At 50.8% G+C, this 17298-nt stretch overlaps 4 protein-coding genes across 4 annotated transcripts; 3 read left to right on the plus strand and 1 right to left on the minus strand.

The window, feature by feature from the left end:
* Nucleotides 1-55: 55 nt before the first annotated feature.
* On the plus strand, nucleotides 56-3552 carry EAH_00006480 (insulysin, putative; the record flags this gene model as incomplete). The annotated part of the gene is made up of 8 exons (XM_013392508.1): nucleotides 56-718; nucleotides 778-844; nucleotides 895-1070; nucleotides 1127-1274; nucleotides 1328-2210; nucleotides 2269-2449; nucleotides 2508-3185; nucleotides 3241-3552. The coding sequence occupies 8 exons, from the start codon at nucleotides 56-58 to the stop codon at nucleotides 3550-3552; spliced, it is 3108 nt and encodes a 1035-aa protein (XP_013247962.1).
* A 2814-nt stretch (nucleotides 3553-6366) lies between these two features.
* Nucleotides 6367-8498, plus strand: EAH_00006490 (eukaryotic aspartyl protease, putative; the record flags this gene model as incomplete). The annotated part of the gene is made up of 10 exons (XM_013392509.1): nucleotides 6367-6717; nucleotides 6777-6829; nucleotides 6885-6984; nucleotides 7039-7097; nucleotides 7149-7186; nucleotides 7245-7369; nucleotides 7951-8037; nucleotides 8092-8178; nucleotides 8332-8418; nucleotides 8478-8498. 10 exons carry the CDS (start codon nucleotides 6367-6369, stop codon nucleotides 8496-8498), a joined length of 1008 nt encoding a protein of 335 aa, XP_013247963.1.
* Nucleotides 8499-8649: 151 nt separating this feature from the next.
* Nucleotides 8650-11643, minus strand: EAH_00006500 (hypothetical protein, conserved; the record flags this gene model as incomplete). Its single annotated transcript, XM_013392510.1, has 4 exons — nucleotides 8650-8843; nucleotides 9128-9173; nucleotides 9269-10399; nucleotides 10654-11643. The coding sequence occupies 4 exons, from the start codon at nucleotides 11641-11643 to the stop codon at nucleotides 8650-8652; spliced, it is 2361 nt and encodes a 786-aa protein (XP_013247964.1).
* An 834-nt stretch (nucleotides 11644-12477) lies between these two features.
* On the plus strand, nucleotides 12478-15949 carry EAH_00006510 (dihydroorotase protein, putative; the record flags this gene model as incomplete). The annotated part of the gene is made up of 9 exons (XM_013392511.1): nucleotides 12478-12599; nucleotides 12748-12835; nucleotides 12984-13079; nucleotides 13254-13580; nucleotides 13759-13878; nucleotides 14225-14365; nucleotides 15255-15351; nucleotides 15666-15715; nucleotides 15824-15949. The coding sequence occupies 9 exons, from the start codon at nucleotides 12478-12480 to the stop codon at nucleotides 15947-15949; spliced, it is 1167 nt and encodes a 388-aa protein (XP_013247965.1).
* Between the last annotated feature and the right edge of the window lie 1349 nt (nucleotides 15950-17298).

Here is a 17298-nt window from a genome sequence, read left to right on the forward strand (position 1 = left end):
CCCTGGACTCGATTGTACAATATTTCCCTTCTTCAGCTCCGTTCTTCCTGCCAAGATGAGGAACGTGGCAAGTGTTGGTCTTTGCGTTGGACTCTCTGCGATTGGCGCCCTGGCCAGCGACATTCTTAAGCCAGAGGCCGATTACCGAGATTTCCGCCACTACCAGCTTAGCAATGGCATGCACGCTATAGCTGTGCATCACCCGCGATCTAATGAGGCAGGCTTTGCAGTGGCAGCGAATACTGGCAGCTTGTACGATCCTGAAGATGTACCTGGTCTGGCCCACTTCCTGGAGCATATGTTGTTCCTTGGGACATCAAAATATCCGGAGCCGGAGAGCTACGACAGCTTCCTGACACAGAACGGAGGGGCAAACAATGCTTACACTGACGAGGAAAAAACGGTCTTTTTCAACAAGGTCACGGACAGTGCCTTCGAAGAAGCCTTAGACCGTTTTGCAGAGTTCTTTAAATCTCCACTCTTCAACCGCCAGTATGAAGAAAAAGAGGTTAACGCGATTGACGCGGAGCACCAGAAAAACATCCCGAACGACGACGAGAGAGCGTGGTACACGATCCGATCTCTGGCAAAAGGACCAATGTCTCGATTTGCTACTGGTAACGCGGAAACCCTGAGTACCTACCCAAAAGCCAACGGGATCGACCTGGTTGATCGCCTACGGGACTTCCACAGCAAGTACTACTGCGGGTCAAACATGGTGAGAATAGCGTTGTTCATTTTCTATTTGCGGGTGGGCAAGATTCGCTCATACATCAGGTTGCTGTCACTATTTCGCCGCGTTCTCTTGATGAACAAGAGTCGCTGATAAGGGAAAAGCTTGAAGGTAAGGCATTTTCCGTTTGAGTACTGAAGTCATACCCATCGTGTTTATAGGCATATCCGCTGGTCACGCTGACTGGCTTGGAATGGTCCAGTGCCCTGGACCCATGTTCGATACTGTCAAGCCCTTCGACCACACCAACAGTGGAAAGTTCATCCACTTGCAAAGCTTCTCATCGCAGCCTAGTCTCTGGGTTGCCTTTGGCCTTCCAGCAACGCTTACATCTTATGTAAGTTGATCAAATTGGCATTGAGTTCCGCCAAGTGGAACAAACACTCCTTTCAGAAAAAACAGCCAACCAGCGTCCTGACCTATCTGCTTGAGTACACTGGAGAGGGATCTTTGGCAAAACGCCTTCGGCTTCTTGGGCTTGCTGATGGAATCTCACCTGCCGTGGATAGGAATTCCATAAGCACCCTGCTTGGCATAAAGGGTAAGAACATTTGAACAAGGGCTTGCAGCCAAGATGAATGCATTCTGGCGCAGTGGATCTGACTCAGAAAGGCGCGGCCCATCGTGGACTTGTACTGCAGGAGATATTTTCATATATCAACTTCCTGAGAGACCACGGTGTTGGCCATGACTTAGTTTCTACTATGGCCCAACAGTCGCACATCGACTTCCACACAACACAACCCAGCTCATCCATTATGGACGAAGCAGCGCGTCTTGCACACAATCTCCTAACTTACGAGCCCTACCACGTCGTTGCTGGAGATTCGTTGTTGATTGATGCAGACCCTCGCCTGACGAATCAGCTCCTCCAAGCGATGTCCCCATCGAAAGCGATAATTGCCTTCTCCGATCCTGATTTTACTTCGAAAGTGGACAACTTCGAAACGGATCCTTACTACGGGGTGCAATTCAGAGTGCTCGACCTGCCGCAGCACCACGCAGTGGCAATGGCCGTCTTAACTGCCTCGCCAAACGCTTTCCGCATGCCGCCTCCTCTGATGCACATTCCCAAGGCCTCTGAGTTAAAGATCCTCCCTGGTCTTCTGGGCCTCACAGAGCCAGAACTCATTAGTGAGCAAGGAGGCAACGCAGGAACTGCTGTATGGTGGCAGGGACAAGGTGCATTTGCCCTGCCCAGGATCGCTGTCCAGCTAAACGGAAGCATTTCAAAAGAAAAGGCAGATGTGCTGTCTCGAACTCAAGGGTCCCTAGCACTTGCTGCCATTGCAGAGCATCTACAAGAGGAGACAGTGGATTTCCAGAATTGCGGCATCACCCACAGTCTGGCATTCAAAGGGACTGGATTCCACATGACCTTCGAAGGCTATACGCAAGCGCAGCTAGGCAAGGTCATGGCGCACGTGGCGAGTCTTCTGAGCGATCCTTCAATGGTGGAACCTGAGCGGTTTGAAAGGTAAGGCGAAGCAGCGACATCATATGGGAAGTTCACGAGGTTAACATGGCGATTTCAGGATAAAGGAAAAACAGATCAAGCTACTCGCTGACCCAGCAACCAGCATGGCATTTGAACACGCTCTCGAAGCTGCAGCAATTTTAACGCGAAATGACGCGTTTAGTCGGAAGGACGTGCTCAACGCGCTTCAACAATCCAACTACGAGGATTCAATCGCCAAGCTCAGCGAGCTAAAGAATGTCAGTAAAATAATAAATCCTTCCTCTTCCCTATCGTTTCCATTACTTTTGTGTCCAGATCCACGTCGACGCATTTGTCATGGGAAACATTGACCGCGACCAATCCTTAGCCATGGTTGAAGACTTTCTGGAACAGGCGGGATTCACCCCTATTGCTCATGACGATGCCGTGGCGTCTCTTGCGATGGAACAGAAACAGACCATTGAGGCAACCCTGGCGAACCCCATCAAGGGCGATAAAGACCATGCCAGCTTGGTCCAGTTCCAGCTGGGTATTCCCTCAATTGAGGATCGTGTGAACCTCGCCGTTCTAACTCAGTTCCTCAACCGCCGCATATATGACTCACTTCGCACGGAAGCTCAGTTGGGATATATTGCTGGAGCAAAGGAGTCCCAAGCTGCCTCAACAGCTCTCCTTCAGTGTTTTGTCGAGGGCGCGAAGACACATCCTGATGAAGTTGTGAAGATGATTGACGAAGAATTGACAAAGGCGAAAGAATACCTTGCCAACATGCCTGATGCTGAAATGGCTCGCTGGAAAGAGGCAGCCCATGCAAAGCTCACTAAGATGGAGGCAAACTTCTCCGAAGACTTCAAGAAATCGGCTGAGGAGATTTTCTCCCACTCAAACTGCTTCACCAAAAGAGACCTGGAAGTCAAGTACTTGGACAACGATTTCTCGCGCAAGCAAGTTCTCCGCACTTTCGCAAGGCTCTCTGACCCTTCAAGGAGAATGGTGAGCGAATACACTTTCCCGCAGAGGATTTACACTAATAAGCTGGGCAATTTAGGTTGTGAAGCTGGTTGCCGATCTGGAACCCGAGAAGGAAGTCACCCTCATTGGGGAGGCAAAAACGCAAGAAACAACCCTCCTTCGCCATGGTGACAACGGTAAGATTCTATTCGCTCATCCTTCTCTTACATGCTATATTAACGAAGTTCGTTTAGCTGAGGAACTCGTCAAAGCCCCGACGAAGCTTCTCAGTCTCGAGGACAAGTTCGTTTCGCAAGTGCAGGAAGCTAATGGCTACTTCCCAGATGTCTCCGTGTGCGAGCTGCCCCCAAGCCTTCTGTCATTATTTGAACTCTTGGAGGACCTTTGAGCTCAATAATCACATTGCAATTGCTGACTAACTGCTGACCAGTCGTCTCCTACATTTCCACTTCATGGAAAAAACGTTTTGTAACAGTTAATCGTTTTTGCACAATCTACCCATTCTTAGCAACAAGTGTTCAAGGAAGGCAATATTGCATATCTTTAGATGAACAAAAGAATACCAAATGCCAATTTGGGATGGGCAAGACTGGAACAACTGGCAATTAAGCTTGTTTTAAGGTAGAAGTGGAGGAAGAATGTCTCGCTGGCGGAACAGAATAGTCACTAGGGCATGTCTAACCAGGGTCTGCCCTCAGCTTGCCCAAACAAAATTTCTGCATGTACGGGATCAACTTTTTGACGCCATCGCGAAATATTAGTAAAGACGATGGGCAAGTTGCTATTCTCCAGCAGCTGACGAATTTTGTAAAAGCCGTTGATAATTCCGCTGACTGAAAAGCGTGGGCGCTGTACTGGAGCGTTTGAATTGTTACCTTTGTTGGCGCTTTGGAGCCAACCTACCATTCTCGGGAACAGTTCGTGGAATATGAATGGAGAGAGAGTAAATAATCCGGCGCATACTAATAGCCTGAAGGCAGGCAGGCGAGCACCGTACTTCCAAATAACTATCAGCCTATATGCTACTCATTTTCAACGGGACGCGGAGCGCCAATACTCCGCTAAAAGCCGAATGATGACCGCACAGCTTTAACTTGACGTCAGATAGTCTGCTGTTTTGAGCATATGCCTAGTTCGTATACCGTCTTTCAGGCTTAAAATCGCCATCAACTACTTTGTTAACTTTCCGCTTTGTTAGTTTCTGGCATAGTGACGGATAGCACAAACTTTGTGCTATTGAAGGAGCACACTGAACGCCGGCGCTAAGTTAATCCACGTGCCCTGCTTGGGACTCTCACCGGGTGGAATAGTGTAATTGAAGATTGAGTGCGTCGACCTTCCCACCAGACGAAAAGATTTGAAAATGCTGTTTCTTCGTATACTCGCAATGAGCCGTGGAAAGACAACTTCCTCCGAGCTGTTGCTGCGGTTCGAAGCCGTCACGAGGAATATCAATTTTAATTTGAGGGAGAGTGAGGGCAAAACAGCATAGAGTTTCGCAACGCTGTCCTACTCCATCCAATGCTGTTCGGACGTATGGGTTAGAGGCAACTGCGATGCCACTGCACCAAAGGACGTCAGGGAGAAGTATAGGCGGGAAGCTTATTCGGAAAATGGCGTGGGATACCACAGTTGCTGTGCTGCAAGCAGTGGCTGCGCTATTGACACTATAGTGTCCTATTTCGCCGCATCCTGCGCTGCGGCACACGGTACTTTGCAAAACTTTGACGCAAAGTTTAGCGCTGCCCGTAGCGGTTGTTCCATAGAGCTCAGTGGCAGACAGCAAGGGAGGCCCCAAGACGAAGCATTCGACGTAGCTGTGGATCAACTGGAGTTCTAAAAGCGTCTGGAAACTTGCATATGCGGCCTCGGACTTTGCCACAATGTTGAGGCCAATCCAAGAATCATCAAGGTGGAATATAACCCCGAAGTTGTGCTGGCGAGAAGAAAGCAATGGAAAATGCTGCTCAGGATGTTGGCTTTGGAGAAAGCTAGCAAGTGATTCAGCGCAAGCTACTCCACCATCGTCATCTATACTGGTGCCAGTCCTCTCCTTGCTCCACGGTAAGTGACAAAGCGGCTTCTTTACCACCCAATAGTCTTTCTGTTCGTCAACGACTGTTGGTCTCTCGCATGTTCTGGGGCAGGGCATGCCCCGTGGAAGACTTATGTGCGCGACACCGTCGCTGCTTCTGCAAGGAGTTTCTGAATCACTGATATGTGAAGCTGCCGTCTCCTTAGGGGACTTTTGATTTGACAACTGCCTGGCAATTGCGGTTGGACGGAAGTATCCTTGCCCCTTTATTTTTGCACTCGCAGTTCCGAAAAATTGGTCTACCATTGTATTTTCAGGCTGCGGCCCACAGGTTGTAGGGGTAGTTTTTTTCCTTGGGGGACTAGTATCATTTGATTTTGTGACGAACACTTCGTTGTCATCGTGAAGACCTGGGAGGGCCAACGATCTGATTGCTGATTCAGCTGCAGGGGCCACTGCACTTGCAGGGATGTGTAATTTGACATTGATCATCTTATTTGTTCAGATACAAAATAGGGAACTATGCATCTCTTGGCTGTTCTCGTGTGTGGCATTTATGCTCGATGGTGACCCAGCTCTGGCTGTCGATGCAGCTGTCAGGGTCACTTGGGCAGGAAAAGCGGAGCTTCCTTTTGTAATAAAGGGCTCAGGCTATTGCTTATATTGCTATTAAATAGAGTCTAACAATTCTAAGGGTGGGGTGCACAGCTTTTCCATGAAAAAAGTGAGACGCAGCTATCGCAGCTGCAAAGCAGAGCATGCATGAGGACGGAAAACGGTGAGCACTACGGCGGAATTGCTCATAAGTCATGGGATTGCTGCCAGGAACCGAAGCTTTACTGAAGGCTGTTCATGGTCCGGTTTGTGGTCATTGCGTTGCTTTTTTAAGCACTTGTGTCGACTGCGGTCTATTTATGGCGAGTCCCTGGTGGCTTTCACAAAATAGCATAGCAAGAGCAAAGCTGGAACAACTTTTCTGGAGGCATTTTTCACGAAATCAGAGCGGCACGCTTGCTTGCTGGACTCGCGGTGGTCGTTTCGGGCTGTCCATACACCTGATCCGTCAGTCTGCCAGTCATCTGCCAAAGCATTTTCATTTTGACTGCTAGCCATAATTTCTTACCTTGGCTTCCCTTAAATTACTGAGCCCACGAACAGCCAGGTACAATGCGTTCCCTTCTGGTCGTGGCCGGCCTAGCTGGCTGCAGTTCTTTCGCTCCAACCGATGCAAGACATCGGTTTCTGAGTGAAACGTTGGAAGAACCGGAAGATGTAATGCTGAAGACGGCAGATCTTCACACAAATCTTTTACGCGAACCCCCCATGACGATCAAGCTAGACAACAGATACAAGTTCACTGGCCTTGGCGAGCTGGTTTCACAGCTGATCGACCATCACACCACAATGGGAAGCGTTGGTTCCTCTGGAACGATGGCCCGGCAAAAGCTGCTCAATTACCACAACAGCCAGTATTTTGGCGAAATAAAGATCGGAACTCCCGGCAGAAGATTCGTAGTTGTAAGGTATCAGTTCAATGGCAAACGAATCCCCAGGTTATAGATTGCCTTAAATTTCAGGTTTTTGACACTGGTTCCTCAAATCTGTGGGTTCCTGCAGCGGAATGCGAGAAGTAAGCCGTCTTTACATATCTTTAACATCGAGCGTTCCTTCATCCGCATTTGCAGAGGAGGATGCGCCCCCCATGAGAAATTCGACCCAAAGTATTCTAGCACATTTTCTCCCATACGGTCGCTGACTGGAGACCCAGCAGTCGCATTCATTCAAGTGCGTCTTACACACTTCTAGACTTCAAGAAATACTTCTCAATGGCCTTTTCAGTACGGAACTGGAGCATGCGTTCTTCGAATGGGTCGCGACATCGTGGAGATCGGCGGCATGTAAGAAGAATCATTTCGTTCGCAGTGAAACGCCTTCATTCTGCTCTTCAGCAAAGTGCCCAACCAGGCAATCGGCCTGGCAGTCGAAGGTGCGTTTACAATACTTCACGACCGAGCTTAAACCGAACTTGCACTTTCTTGTTCCAGAATCAACTCATCCATTCGCTGACCTGCCTTTCGACGGGCTGGTCGGCTTGGGATTCCCGGATGTGTCTGGGGAAGAGGGACTTCCATCAAGCGCACTTCCCATTGTTGATCAAATGGTTAAGGAGGTGTGTTACTGCTGCGACGAGACACAGAGTCGCTTTGCTCAACATCAGTTTTGTTCAGAAAGTTCTGGATCGAAATGTGTTCTCCGTCTATATGAGCGAAGACATCAACCGGTACGATTGCGACAGACAACTGTAAATCTACTTATACTGAGCAATGGAATAAATTCTCAGCCCCGGAGAGATTTCGGTAAAAGGTCTCCTGTGAAGAATCCAAAACAGAGCTGCATTTCTGTCTTAGTTTGGAGCAGCGGACCCGAAATATACTTTCGCTGGGCACACACCTAAGTGGTTCCCCGTCATCTCTCTAGGTATGCCGCCCATTCTCGTCCTTCTCCCAACTTCATTTTCATTATGCTGCTTCCTTCAGACTACTGGTGTGCACGCACTTAATGCCAAATTCATGTAAACGTACTGACAGCAGTGCCATCACAGGGAAATTGGCCTACATGGAATGAAAATAAACGGAAAATCCTTTGGCGTATGTGAAAAACGCGGATGCCGCGCAGCCGTGGACACTGGATCCAGTTTGGTAAGGGGTTTCAAATAACATTACACAAGACATTCGCTTAATATTAGTGCAGATAACGGGACCATCATCTGTCATCAATCCCCTCATCAAAGCACTCAACGTTGCTGAGAATTGCTCCAATCTTGGAACCCTGCCAACTGTAGGCTAGCACTTCCATTGCCTACACATTCCAAAAACTAAATTTTGCCTTCAGCTCACATTTGTCCTAAAAGACATATATGGAAGGCTTGTAAACTTCAGCCTCGAACCCAGGGACTATGTAGTGGAAGAGCTTGATGCGGTAAGCGTCACTGGGTCGGCATCCCGCAATCACTTGCACCAAATCACCACACAGAGAGGAAACCCTAACAACTGCGCAGCTGGATTCATGGCTATGGTGAGCTCATATCACATACTTGCAGCTTCGTGGTAGCTGGTTTAAACATCCTTTCAGGACGTGCCAGCACCTCGAGGCCCCCTGTTCGTGCTCGGAAATTCCTTCATCAGGAAATACTACAGTATTTTCGACCGCGATCACATGGTAAGGACAATTCGTAGCTAAGAACAAGAATTGTTCAATAATTGAATTCGTGCCTTCAGATGGTTGGATTCATGCGGTAAGTATACCGCGATCATCTGCAGTGAACAAAAATGTAATGTGTGGCCTTGCACCCAATGCTTTAGGGCAAACCACGAAGGTATGTCTGACATGACAATTTTTGCCGTACCGCATCTCCAAAATCAATGGACAATGCAGGCTCCGGACCGCTCATCAAGGGGTATCCATCATCTGCGCCATCGGTGTCAGCGTCGTGCCTTGTTGCAGCCAGCGCTGCTGCATTCGCGCTATCCCTCTTTTAAACGTATTCCGAACAGTCTGCATGTGTGAAGTTGCGATGAGTGCCATCTTAAGCACATTGCGGACACGTTGTCCATTCAATCGTCTACTCTCTCGAGTGTTTCTCCCTGAGTGTAATTCACAACGCAGGCAGTTGCTCCGTAGTGTTTAGTTTAGGAATCTGAATGCACCCAGTAATGGCATATAGAGAGTAAATAAGCGCGCTTACATATAAATTAAACCTTCGCCGTTTCCGCTCGGGCTCGCTGGACAACTGTTCAAACAAATCGTGGCTCCATTTTCCATCCGCATTGCTGGAAGCTGCGCACATTCACGCAGTGGCTACTGAGAGTGTCAGGAAGCGAACGCAGTTCAAACACGCCCCAAACCCACCAGAAAGCGTAACACATACCTGCCGCGTTTTTTCTTTCCTGTAGGCCTCGCCCTATGATCCCAGCCTGCCCGGAAATCACACATTCTACACTACGGCCATAAAAACGCAGAGAACTTGCGCCAAGGCAAATGCATTCGGTCAGCAACAAAAATATCTTACCATTTTCCGGCTCCGTCCTGCAGCCGGCTGAACGTGAATTGGTGTCCTCCTAAGCTGCCGTTGGTTAGGTTGTGCCACCTGCTGGTAGATCCCGTTGTGGAGCAGTACATGCTGGGACTCATTTGGAGTTGCATGCCTCATACGTTGTTGCGCAGTAATCAATGGATTCCTATCACCACGTCGGGCTACTAGCCGCACAGATCTTCCGGTATTAACGGGATACATAGGCTGAGGGAAATCAGGGCGCTCATCCCTGTCCTGTCGGTACCATGCATTGGGACTGACAGTCTGATGTCTATTCATCCCCGGAAGAAAGCGGTCGCCCCTCTCCCGCGGAAAGCGTTGGGCCCTTGAGTATCCTCTTGAAGAATGTTCTGGATACGCTCTATACACTTCCGCAGTGTCTACGGGTGGGAACGGCTCCGTAGCGACAATTCTGCGTTGTACAACTGTTCTGTCAACTTCTGCGTTGCGCCTACTTTCCTCTGAAGCTAACCCTGCACGGGAGCCCTCCGGTTCATCTATCGTCGTAGCACAACCTGCCGAGCTAGCTGCAATGTTTCTTGCGCCGGAAGTTTCTGCTGGCCGTCCATCGCACTGAGCATCAGCATCATGCCCGGGTCCTTCGGACTGCAGCCTCTCATTATGCCTCTGCGCTGGTGAGGAGCGACTACTCTGGGCTATAGACGCAGGAGGCTGGTCTTCTACTTTGGCTGGCATTTCGCCTTGTTCTTGAATCGGCCCTTCTTCCTGTGAGCCAAGCTTTTGAACACATAATCTGGTACCCCTGGAAGCCGCGCTTGTCTCAGGCAAGTGCCTGTTCTTTTCTGCACCAGGTTGCCCAGCTACGGAGGGTGTCTCCGGACAGCTAAGTCCATGTTCTTTCTCCTCGTCCCGTTCAGGGTCCCGGACCCTCATTCCAGCTGGCGGGGAGCGTGAAACAGATAAAGACTGTCTGGCACCCGAACAAACCTCGCTCCTACGACAAGGGGCTTCTACTGGCCTTTCGTCACCGCACCTTTCCCCTTCAACATTATCTTGTGCTCGCTCGGGTGAGGCTTCCTGCTCGGGCGTTCGTTTTCCTTGATGGCCTAAAGATTGCCCATCTGAATTTGTTTCTTTGCTGTCAGCCTTACAAGGTCGAGAAGAAACAAGGTCTGGGGTCGGGCAGTCAGCGGATCGGCACAGGGACCGACTCCGCGAATGAACTTCAGCCTGAGTGTGCTTGTTCGTTTCCACCGCAGGCCTCTCCCGCGATACACTCCGCGACGCTCGATGTGACCGATCTTCTGAATGCGAAGAGCGCCTCATAGTCCCATCTATCCTCATTCTGGAGTCCCCACGGGACAATCGGCGTGCGCCTTTGTCGTGGTTCGGCGACTGACGAGTCGAAGTTTCGCCACCCCTCCTTGTAGACCCAACTGGTGATCTTCGGGTAAAGCTTCCCTCAGACACTTGCGAGTGTCGACTTGTATTGGCAGCTTCTGCCCCTCTTCCTCCACTTCCGGACCTTCGGCTAGACCTGCTTGCATTGGGTGAGCGCCGGCTGGCGGTTGTCCCATGTCTTCTTCTGGCCCAACTGCCTGACCTGCTAGCACTCCTTGACCACTTTGCAGTTCGTCCTTGCGATCGTGAGCGGTGACTTGGAGATGGTGTCTTGCGCCCTCGCGAGATCCTTGGTGAAGGCCGACGGCTTCTGTTGTGCTGTGACACGCTTCGGCCTTCTGAGCGATGCATTGCAGCGTACTTATCGGTTCGCCGTACGTCACTTCTGTTAGGAAGGGGATCATACTGGTCCAGTGCACGCCCTTTTCGGGACGGGAAGTCCGTCCCGGGAGAGACGAAATTTCTGCTCCGCTCATCGCGCCTGTCCCGGTACCTGTCTCGAGACACTGACCGGTGGCAGCCATCGTGCCGGCCCGCCTGTTCCCCGCGTAAAGGACTCTTGCGTCCATAAGCGCGGGATGAGCTGCGAGACGGCACCCTATTTGCCCCTCTCGTTCGCAGGTAAGAAGCTCTGCTGCCAAATCTTGCGGATGGCACATCGTTCCGCGTACACCTCTCGCTTCTGTGAACGGACTCCGCGCTCCTGCTGCGACGTGACAGCGGAGAGCGGCTTCTGCTCTGCCGATAAGGTGCGTTGCGACCACCTTTGTACGGACGTTGTTCCCGCCCATAGCGGGCTCCAGATGGGCTTCTGCGCCGGTACTTGTCACCGTAGTCGGGGCTGCGATTACGATAGGCTCGTCGTGAATAGTCTGCGCCCCGGTATGGCCGATCTGGGCTTCTGTAGTTTGTACGAGAGCTGTGCCGGGGTACGTAATTCCTAGACCTGCCTCCCGAAAGGCTCCTTCGTGGCTCAGAGCCGCGATCATAACCCATGGTGAGAGTAAACCACAATGGAGGCCAGGTCACGAGGAAGGTCTCATCCAACTACGGCGCGCTGCACAAACAGTAGTCCTTGTCACTCCCAACCGGCCTATGGGCCTCTTTGCAAAGCTTTCCGCTGACGTACGCCACAGGGTAGACGCTGCTATGCAAGTACTAGCGTCTAAGCCGCCGGCACTTGTAAAGAATCACACGGCCTCGCGTAGGCTGCCACCTCCTAAGGTGTGGAGAGGCCTGTTTCTGCTAAAGACTCGGATATATGGCCTTTAAACAAAGGACACGGGAAAACGGCTTCTACTACACAACCCCGTGGAGTGTAACCCCCCAAACGAATAGACTTGAGTGTAGCCTAGAGTCGAAGGGCTGGGGCACGCGGGTGCTGCCGGACGAACGAAATCAAGAGATTTCTCCGTTATGCTTCAACTGGAGCGAAGCAAAGAAGGGCAGGCTGCGAACAACCCAGCAAAGCTGAAACTTGAGCCCTCCTGCGGTAGCATGCAGCAGGAGACATGATTCAAGGCGCGAGCCCAGTAGCCCAGAGGAAAGCCTTCCCCCACGTAATGCTCGGTCTCGTAAGCCTTTAAAACACACGACTCTACGGTCATTCACTCACGGTTGCTGCACCAAGTAGTGCAGCCCCATCGGCACCGGGTGGCCGTGAAGACGGCAGTGCCCAGCCGCAGCCCCACACAGCGGAACGCATTTCCTTCTATTTGACTCCCGTTTCTGCGACAGCTTCATCACCATTCTGTAAGCAGCTCCGTTTGTAGTATTTCCCATTAAGAAGTGGTTTTCAGGTTCGCTTTTAATGCACAGCAGCCATGGTTGACAAGGGCTCCACTTCAGGGCGACTTGTGCTGCCCATGGGCGACGACATGCACACACACTTAAGGCAAGGGGAACTCATGGATGCTGTAGTTCCTCATCTTCGCAAAGGAGGATGGTGGGACTGCCAAACAAAAACGCTACGTTCAATCAGCAACCACGCCGTAGCGACGAGGGGAGCAGGAACGAATCGCTGCCGAGCTGTCGATGCAAGATAAACATGAGTCACCTCCGCCGCCTTGTGTCTGGTTTACGTGCGATTGCAGTAACCGAGTCCTGGTGATGCCCAACACAGTCCCCCCGATTGTGACGTGCTCGCAGGCGCTCGAGTACAGAAACGAGCTGCTGAAGAGGGTGCGTATCTGCTTTCCATTCAAATTCCTCGCAGCTTCCTTCGGCAGGTTGTGGGGTGCATATGCTCCTGCAGGGCTTCTTGCACTGATGCACATGGCGATTTCTTTCAGTGTAGTGGGCCGTGTGCTGGAGGTGGCGGTTTCTGCAGGATCCCAAAGTGAATTACCTGATGACGCTCTACCTGTGCCCTGATGTCGATCCCCATGATCTTGCTAAGAATGCAAAGGCCTCGCACGTCGTTGGAGTGGGCCATGCTTCAGCCTTTTCAACCACAGATACCGCTCGTGCTGCACTCCTCCTGCCGTCTAGTTGTTGGAACCGTCTGCATCATACGTAGAAGCGTGCAGAGTGGCGAAAGCGTCAGCTTGCCTGAACCCATCCGCTCTTCCGGGACGTGTTCTTTTTCTCCGCCCTGCAGGTGAAATTGTATCCGCGTGGTGTTACTACAAACTCGGAGGCTGGCGTGGAGGTCAGTGGTCCCTCCACTTCTGCGAATGTTGTCTCGAACCTTTTAATGCTGGGCTTACCGCCTGACTTGGGTGGCGAGAGACAGCCGAGTCGCAGCTTGAGTCAACAGTCTCCATGGACGCAGGTGTGCATCTTGGGCTATCTGCAGGATCTGACGGCGTTTGATGGCGTGTTTGAAGCGCTCCAGCGGTGCGGATTGAGCCTGCATATTCACGCAGAGTCTCCGACAGCTTCGGCACTCAAGGCGGAGGAAATGTTCCTGCCGACTTTTGAACAAGTCCGAGATCTTTCCACCCTACTCATGCGTTCCTTCCAAACCCGCGCACTTCCTCACTACGTCTTTGCAACTTCTGCTACCTGTATTGGGGAGTCTTAGGAGAGAGGATGAACGACAAAACTATGTTCGTTCTATGAAATCGATTGCCCTTTGCGTTTTCGTTGTTTGCGCTTGTTAGGTACACCAGCGCTTTCCCAATTTAAAAATTGTGTTTGAGCACATCTCCACGGCTGCTGCGGTTGAAGCTGTAAAGGGAAAACAGAATGTCGCGGCCACCATCACTGCACACCACCTGCGGGTGGGAAAGCGAAGGCACAGTATCCCTGTAACGCGTTATCAACTTTTCTGTGTACACCATCAATAATTGTTGTATCAAGGAAGGCAGGTGATAAAGGTTTTTGTGAAGTGTGCTGCGAAGTATGTTGCCAAGTGTGTTCATTTCGATCACTCGGGCTCATTGTGGTCTGTTGCATCAAGGGCAAGCAGGCATATCAGCCCTATGCTTTTTCAGAGCCAACAATACAACTGCCTACTTCGCCCAGTTGACGGGCACTGTGTGAACCCGGAAGGAGAGGCACCCCCACTAACATGCAGCGCTGTATTCGAGGTTCTAAGCAACGATGCGTGTTTGTTTGACACTTCAGCTGACAACGGCTGACGTATGGGGTCCAGAACACCTTTACAAGAGCTCTTTGGCGAGGGCCGAGGAAAGCCACGTGCTAAATCCTCACAACTTTTGCAAGCCGTTAGCCAAGTGTGAAGAAGACCGTCAGGCACTCCTAAGCGTAAGTGGCCTCAGCCTTCCTATGCAAACCTCCCTTGACCAATAGCCACTCTACCGCGTATACTGGGTGCGTACACATTTAGCCTAGGAGAGTCTTCCTTTTGCTGCGCTTCATCTAGAGCCCGGTTCATTGTAGAAACCGTCGTTGCTCTTGCACTCGCAGGTAATTCGCGAGGGAAATACGCAGTTTTTTCTCGGCTCGGATTCAGCTCCTCATCCCGTGTCCGCGAAGTGTAGCAACATAAAAAAACGTCAAATGAGTGTAAAATACAGTGCAGTAGAGTGACGGGAGCGGAGATGAAGTGAAATAATATGTTGTAGAGTAAAGTGAGAGAGAAAATGAATTCAAACGAAACAGTGCGCAGTACAGAAAGTTCAGGTTAGGGCAGACAAAGTGCGACGCAAAGCAGTGAGCCGTAGTTAAGGCAGTCCAGGAAATACAGTGAAGATTAACTGCATTTGGGCATATTACAGTTCATTGATGGAGACAGACTGTATTAACAAGTTTGCGCCTGTTCATCTACAGGACAAAGAAAGACTCGAACCCGCCAGCAGCTGGCGTCTATACTCAGCCGTTCCTCCTAGCGGTAATTTCGCCCTTACTAACTTCCTTGCTGTCTTGTTGCGACTAATCACGGTAGAACCGCTCCATGTTAAGAGCAAACTTGTTGCTGTTTAACGGAGTGCAGTGATCTATCATCGTTTTTACACATTTTTACACAATATATGCCGCTACCGTGCTTCTCTTTGGAAGTTTAGGTATTTAGCCCCTCAGGGATGTGTACGGCCGTATGCGTGTGTGCAATCGGGTAGGAAGGATGCGCCTCTGCATTTCGCGTCAAGCTCAACGTAAGCTGTCAGTTTACTGTTGTGGTTTGTTTTTTGCACAGTACCTTGCCGACATTTTTGCCCGCGAGGGATGCCTAGATAAGCTGAGGGGTTTCGCGTGTGAACACGCAGCAGCCTTCTTCGGGATACCTAAGAAGGGTAGGCGTTCTGTAGAACAGACAAAGGCCTTTGAACAGATGCACCTGAACTTTGCGCTGTTTGTTGAGGCGTGGCTGGCACGTTTTCTCCTCGGCGCCGCATAAAGCCTCTCGATCAAGTTGAAAATTATTAAATGAAGCTGTAAAGCCATTTTTGAGTAGAAATACATCCATGTTGCACGTTCAGTATCGGTCTTCACACAACCCATAGCGTCCTTTATGGGAAATGTGCCGCTTGATGCTTATTGCCCGTCCCTTAGCCTTTTCCACTCATTGTTGCGTATTTGCGTGTGTTTATCTCCGTCCATTGAGCAGAATTGGTGGAGGGGCAAGACTGCGTGGTGCTGGAACGGGCGCCTTTTGCGGTAGGGGAGGCTGCGCCTTTGAACTGAAAAGTAAAGTAGATTCATCAGCGCATCTCCAGAAGGTCCGAGCAAACAATGTGTTCGGTGCTATTGGCGTCGATTCCGCAGGTCCCGAAAGTCGTTTGCGGCGTGGAAGGGTCGGGCAACGAAGTGGTGCCTTTCCTCTCGGGTTCCGAGCTCCTCTTCACCGTCAATGTTGTGCCCTTTTCTGCATCATTACAGTTGATTCAATAGAAGCTTGTCAATAGGGCCGTGGCAGTTCATGCGAAGTTAATGTTACCTTCTTGGCCTACTCGCTGGTCACGAGTATTGGACAGGAGTACCCGCTGGGCCGGCGAAAGGTACCCTGATATGCTCCTTAGGATATGACTTATTCTAGAACTTGTCTGTAGCATTTTTTGTTAAATTGGCTCCAGCTTTCCTAGTGGGTGAGTCTTCATGCGCAGCTAACGCGAATTAGGCACTCACGACGTCCACAAGGTCAAGCTCCTGGAGGAGCCGTCCTGACTTGCATTCGAGTGCACCGAACAGCTGAACATTGAGAGGAAACCTACTTTTTTGTTTAATGATTCCATTCGCGGCTGCAGTGCCCAGCCAGGACGAGTACACGTCCAACATCGCCGGGGGGCAAGTGGCGCAGCGGTCTTCTGGTGCAGGCGTTGTGGGCCGACTATTGGATGGGTTATGTATGGATGGACGGTTCCGGGGCATATCCCCTAAAGGTGTTTCACAAATTTAGTGGAGGAAGGCCGTTTTCTTTGTGATTTGAAGGGCACTTGTCCCGGCGCCGCCCTGAATTGTGAGCTGCAGTCGCTCGGGTCAGCGCTGTCTATGCTCAGCTACGCGCTCTAATTATTCTTAACATCCACTATACCCATATAAAACGAGCGAAAAACGCCAAGTGGGATACTACGGGATGGCTCGGATTCCCTTCGATTTGCTCACTGGCGTTAGACATGCAGTCTCCCGCAGCCCCAGATGCCTGCGGCTTGCTGGCGCCTGGTTTGGACATCGCAGCGCCATCTGTTCTTTATCTCCAGTTCGTTTTAGCCTCTCCGCATACTTTCAACTGCTGATGATCCGCTTTTGATGCAGAGCCCGTACAAGCGCCGGGCAAGATCGACAGACACACTTCTTCGCCCTTCCCTCGGAGATTTTTTGGGTGTATTACTCTCATTCCCTTGCGGAACAAAATGGATTGACCATTCGCTTTGTATTGCGGCTTGGGTATTGTTCCCGCTGCTTCGTGGGGCCTCTTGCTTCATCGAATATTGGTTGCTGGGCACCTGTTGTTACGCATATCACCGCTGGAAATACCCAATTTACCGCTCGCCCCCTCCTCGGCTAGTTCGACCATTAACACCTGAGGATGTTTCTGTTGCCATCTCAATTGCAAAAGCTCTCAGGGAAGAGGCGCAAAAGTTGCAAGGGCACCGCCGCCAGTGCTGCAGCGCAAAGCAACTGTGCAAGCATAAACTACTGAGCTGGTGGAGGAATGAAATGATAGAACGCTGGGCTGTTGAAGTGATGAAGTGAGGAATGAAGGGGCAATCGATAGATGGCGCGTCTAGGGGCAACTACAA

The sequence above is a fragment of the Eimeria acervulina genome, genomic scaffold (genome assembly GCF_000499425.1).
Source record: "Eimeria acervulina Houghton genomic scaffold, Eah_scaff28, whole genome shotgun sequence".
In the NCBI taxonomy this organism is placed as follows: domain Eukaryota; phylum Apicomplexa; class Conoidasida; order Eucoccidiorida; family Eimeriidae; genus Eimeria; species Eimeria acervulina.